The sequence below is a fragment of the Chiloscyllium plagiosum genome, chromosome 13 (genome assembly GCF_004010195.1).
Source record: "Chiloscyllium plagiosum isolate BGI_BamShark_2017 chromosome 13, ASM401019v2, whole genome shotgun sequence".
Taxonomy (NCBI): Eukaryota; Metazoa; Chordata; class Chondrichthyes; order Orectolobiformes; family Hemiscylliidae; genus Chiloscyllium; species Chiloscyllium plagiosum.
In genome coordinates, this window is record NC_057722.1 from 22,225,202 (window position 1) to 22,230,864 (window position 5,663).

A 5,663-nucleotide genomic window follows, 5' to 3' on the forward strand; every position below is an offset into this window, starting at 1 on the left:
TTCGGCGGGTCGGTGTGGACTTGTTGGGCCGAAGGGCCTGTTTCCACACCGTAACGTAATCTAATCTAATCTAATCTAAAATCAGATGACTATTTCAGGTCTTGTGGCAAAAAAGGGTACCTTTCTCTTCTTATTCTCATCTTGTCCATACAATTAGACATTCTGGACAACTGTCTTGGAAAACACAAGGACCACCATCAGTCCTACAAATCCAAGAGGCCTTGGTTCAGTGCCTGTCCACCCGAAAGCAGACAGGTTGAACTCTTGCTAATAGCTACCCAGTCTTAGGCCTGCATCCGGGAGATTCAATCAGCACAAACCATATCTTCTCTTCCCCACCAGCCCAACAATACATCAACTGACTACAACCTTGACCAATAAATCCATCAGACATGCTGGATTAACTTCCAAAAACAAGAGCCTAATAAACTACTTCATTCCCCTATCTATGAACCTTTCATGGCAAGCACAGTCATGCCAAGATAATCAGATGTTGCACTGCACATTGCTTCAAAGTGGAATGCAACATGCTAAATAGGATTTTATGTATTCAATAATAATTCATGCTTAAAACTAGTGGTAGCTAGCACACGGGCACTAGATGTGGGACAGCTAATATTTGTAAATGTGTTTCTAAAAGCATCATTGTCCCAGCTTTGTCATTTGTATTCTTATTTATAAAGTCCTGTTGTTCAAACTTATTCAATTTGAAGCTAAGATCATTCAAATTTAAACAAGGTAGACAACAAAAAACTATTCTCAGTAGAATACATTTACATTTCTGGGCAAGGGATACATGTGTTTGCACAGCACTATGGTCTCTGAGGGAAATAAACTTGTAGGGATGGAGCTACAGAAAGCTGGTATGGGATAAGTAGCTAAATAACTTTTTCTGCTATAATGACTCTAAGATTGAAAGGAGATAGCAGATACATAATAGGACAAAACAATGATTAAGTGTTAAGCCTATTCAGGCCCTTATTCAGACCCTAGAAAGTACTTACTTTGTGTGGAATGTCAAAAGTTATATCTGTGAATACATATTTAGCCGTTTCCAGACCATCAAGAATCTTATCTTCTACTAATATATCATTGATTGGTTCTCTTTCACTTAGTACTGGTGGCATTTTTAGTCGAGTTTGAGCTACTTCCACAGCTTTCCGATGAGCCTGTGAAAAGATGTCACATTTACTTTAGCCATATTTCCCAGTCACAAGTCCTCAACTACTCAGATGCAAATCCATTCCATAATGTGAAATTGTGACTTGCAAATTAGTTTGTCAATAAGATGCTTAACATGAGTGGGGAGCCACCACCTGTCTAAAATTTCTTCAAATCAAGCTACTGAGAAATCTAATCAGCCAATGCAGCAGAAAGAATTTCCATTTTGCCTGATTGCACACACTTCACAGTCTCACAAAAGATATTTATTCAGTCCTCAGAGGTACAGCTTGATATCAAACAAGGCTCAGAGACCCCAACTGTGAGCCGTGGTATTACAGAAAAGATGTATATGACCATATGAATTAGGTACAGTAGGACCTTTGGCCATTTCAAGCCTGCTCCATCATTGGTGGCTTCAACTCTACATACCTGTCTTGTCCCCTAATCTAACCAGATAAAAGCACAAGTTACCATCACTAAGCGTTGGTAACCCTCCCAGCGATGGTCCAGCCAGTTCACCATACTCATTTACATCATGCTGTAGGTGGCAAAATATTTCAGCCTACAGCTGTATGTCTATCATGTGTGATTGCTAATCAATCTCAAATGGCACTGCAGTACTGCTGCCCCACAAAGTTCTAATATTGGATTACCAGGTCTGACAAGCATTAAAAAAAAGCAATAGATTAAACCAACAATAATAAATCTCATTGCAAAACCATTTTCAGATCTTTTTCAATAAACTAAAATACAGATCAGTTCTACCATAGCAGAAAAAAATCTAGTACATTCAAAACAACTGAGTAATAACTATCCAAATGGCAAGAGAGGGGTTTGACTCTGTTTCTCCTCCCTTGGTAATTTATTGAAATTGAATGGAAGAACGCAAATAGCAGTAAATGTACCTCCTCAAGCTGCTCATTTGTCATAAGCTTGTATGTAGGTGGTCTCAGTTGCTGCTGTACAGGTTTGAACACCTTCTCAAGATCAAGGCCTGTTATTCTGGTAAGGATACATTGGACATCTTCATCCATAAACTGGGGTTTTCTGTTTCCAGCTTCTGTCAAACAATAGTAGGCGGAGAGGATGGATTTTTTTTTCACATTTCTACATAAATTTAATATCAGTAAGATTTACTTGCACACAATTCAATATCAGATTCCAACAAAAGGTTGCAAATACCCTGTAAATTCCTCATGCCAGACACCATGACGTCTAGATAAACAAATCCCTGACCCAAACAAACTATTAATGTGCAATTTGCCCCCATTAATGTACAGTTTGTACAATACATGATCAAAGGATAGAGTTTCTTGGCAATTTAGGTAAATGCTAATCTGAATTCAGGTACTATACACAATGCGATACAGATTGCTGAACGAAAATATCACCATTAATGCTGCCAGATATCGTTAAAAAAAAACCAACTGGTTTTTGAACATCCATCAGGAAAGAGAACAGGCCACCCCTGCCCACTGCGCCTATATGTGACTCCAGTTTCTTGCAACATGGTTAATGCCTAACAAAGTGTAGCACGGCTTTCTGTCATTTAATAGAAAAGCTACTTGCAGTTTGGGAAGCCAGTCACCATCTCACACTTTATTAGGGATGGTGGGCAATAGATGCACCTTGCTCATGACCATCAATTTTATAAATTTGTACAATGGAGAGACCTCAAACGATATTTAAAAACACAATAGCTTGGAATGCACTTTTAAAAATACAGTACAATTCATTCTGAAGAAACATTAGTGTATCATGCTGGAGTTTTACTGCATTTTGTATAATCTCAGGCTGCCCTGTGAATATGCCTCAAAACACTTGCATTTAGTGTACTCAAGAGTCAGTCTAACATTAAGCACCCAATACTTTCACTTTTCAGATCAACATACATACAAACTATTTGCATTGATGGGGATTTAGGATTGTAATAGGAGCTTAAATGACTCCATCTTTTAAGTATTCCCTTCCTTCAGATTCCAACATTTTTATTTTCCCAAAAAAAACACAAAAACTGTCAACTCTCAAATCCCAGTCCATCCTTCCCCAAATTCCATAACTGAATCCCTCCAAATAAATTTCTTCCCTTGCCAATGAATCTGACTTTTATTAAATATATCTGAAACTTGCAACCTCTCTTTTCACCTTCAGGAAGCTTCTTAAACCTTCATCTGTGAAGTACTTTTGATCACTTGCTCTAATAGCTCTTTATGTAGATTAGTGTCAAGTTTAGTTTGATAATGTTCCTGAGAACGCCCTTGTAAGGTCTTACAATGAGTAATGTAACCATTAATTATTATGATATCCACCGTTGTCATGGACGATTGCAACCACGATTCAACATACAGGATGCCACCTGGGGCAAAAAGAAAGAATCCATTAACAGAGTGACCTGCACTTATGTAGCACTTTTCATGATCAACTGACTTCTCAAAGTGCTTTACGAAGTACTTTCTGAAATGTAGTTACCGTTGTGTTGTAGGAAATGTGAATAGAAAACTCCCACAAACATCAATGTGATAATGACCAGATAATCAGATTTTGTGAAGTTAATGGAGGGTAAATATTGACCAGGCAAACTCCCTGGCTTCTCTTTGAAATGCACCTACATTAGCAGATGGAGTCTTAGTTTAATGTCTCCCCCAGCAAAGAGAAAGGACATCTGACAATGCAGTGTTCCCTCAATAATATACTGGAGAGTTAACTTTGATTTTTATACTCAGCTCTAGGGGTGGTACTTTAAACTTTCACTGCTGACCAGCTATGCTGTTCAATGGTGATGCTATGTAATTAAAATTGACAATTATCCTGCAAGCTTGATCTCCACGGTGGACAAAATAAAGAGTTTGTGGGGATCTCCCTGTCCCTTTCCAAGATACAACATTCTGACCTGGCCATACATGATCATCCTCTGTCGTTACTACATGAAAAATCTAAAATTCCATACGAAATTCCATCATGGGTTCATAATCATCTGAAGACGAGCGAATGCTAGTGGAAGAACAATCTGCACCTCAAGAAGATCCAACATTACTTTCTCACAGCAATTCAGTGTAGGCAATAAATCCAGTCCTCCCATTGTCATTCAAATGCTATGAACAATTCAAGAAACAAAGTCTACAAGAATGGGTAACCATGGTGTGTGGGCTGACTGAATTCAGCAGGTGTCTAAATCATTTTCACCACGGCAGCTTTGAGATGCAAGGATAACATTAGCAATTCATCGGGCCTCACGCACTCTATGGCCAGTTTCCTTTCATAATAGATTTGTATGGTGTGAATGGTCATCAGTTTAAACTTTTTGAACCTTCAATATTAAGTCAGTGGTGCAAAAGTATCTCACAGCACTCAGTTCACATTTGTTTCAAGGTGGTGAGCAACAGTCAGCTTTCTGCAGCTTCTGTTAGGTCAGTGGTTTTCCTTAAATCTATGGAAAACGTGTTGTGAACAAGAGAATTGCAACTTGGAGGGAGCCTCAGGACTGGCAAGGGTGTGTCAGTGCCAAGGGAGGGATGTGGTTTGTGGTCAAGGATATGGAAGAAGCACCCAAAACAGGACAGAGGGAAATTAGGAGCATGAAGGAGCGAAAGAGGGAGGGGGCTGGCATAATGGCCGTGGTACAGGTGGTGCGAACATTCAAGCGAACAGTCAATAATAAGAAAATTAGGGGTCTGAAGATGATATCTCTGCTGTCTGCATGTGGATCAATCTCAGGCTGTTGGCTTGCTGAATCCTTACAGAGCTTCTGCACTTCACCTACACTTCAATTATTCCAATCAAATGCGATTTTGGACAGGATCTGAAGTAAGTGAAACCATTATAATGGGAAATATTTACAACTGAAGTTAATTTTGAAAAGCAAAGATGGGACCATCTTTGCACCCTCAGTTAGTTTTCTGTTCACGGGAATGGAGTTGCGAAGGCTACTTATGGTGCACTGCCTCTCAGTTTGACTGGCCGACTCTTTAATAGCTCACCCGTACCTGCTACACTGTCAGCAGGTATATCCACTAAAACTCTCTCTCTTCCCCCTCCCTGCATTGGTATAGCTTGTGCACGTCACAGCATTTCAATTTTAGCTACTGTACAGAGAAACCTGGATTATCCGAATGAAATGGGCAGGCACTATTTCATTCGGATAATTGATTATTCGGTTAATTGATTAAATACCTCTCCTCTGGGACTCGGAATTTTCTGAAGTTTCATTTTTTCTCGCTCTGCCTGCCTTGCTCCCTCTCTCTGTCTCAGGGTTTGTTTCTGAGCAGACACACACTTGTGTGTAAGGGACCTGCAGCATTGCTGAAGCCTCCCGCCACCCCTCCCCTCAAACCCCATCAGTTCAATGGGGTTGACACAGCGAGCACTCGCTATGTCCGCTTGCCATTCAGGAGACAAGGCAGCAGCTCAACTGGCACCCCCCACCCCCCCACCAAATCTGACCCACAATCTCGCCTGTCCGCCCCCTAACCCCATCTAGCCCTGCCCCGTCCACTCCTCCC

The 5,663-nt window shown here is 40.4% G+C and overlaps 1 protein-coding gene across 1 annotated transcript in view; it reads right to left on the reverse strand.

Annotated features, from left to right (window-relative positions):
• mrps22 (mitochondrial ribosomal protein S22) overlaps window positions 1–5,663 on the reverse strand; it is a 28,130-nt gene that overhangs the window by 17,284 nt on the left and 5,183 nt on the right. The window contains exons 2-3 of the mRNA XM_043702024.1: window positions 2,070–2,224; window positions 1,005–1,169 (exon numbers count right to left, since the gene is read on the reverse strand). Coding sequence (XP_043557959.1) covers window positions 1,005–1,169; window positions 2,070–2,224 — 320 coding nt within the window. The remainder of the gene's footprint in view (window positions 1–1,004; window positions 1,170–2,069; window positions 2,225–5,663) is intronic.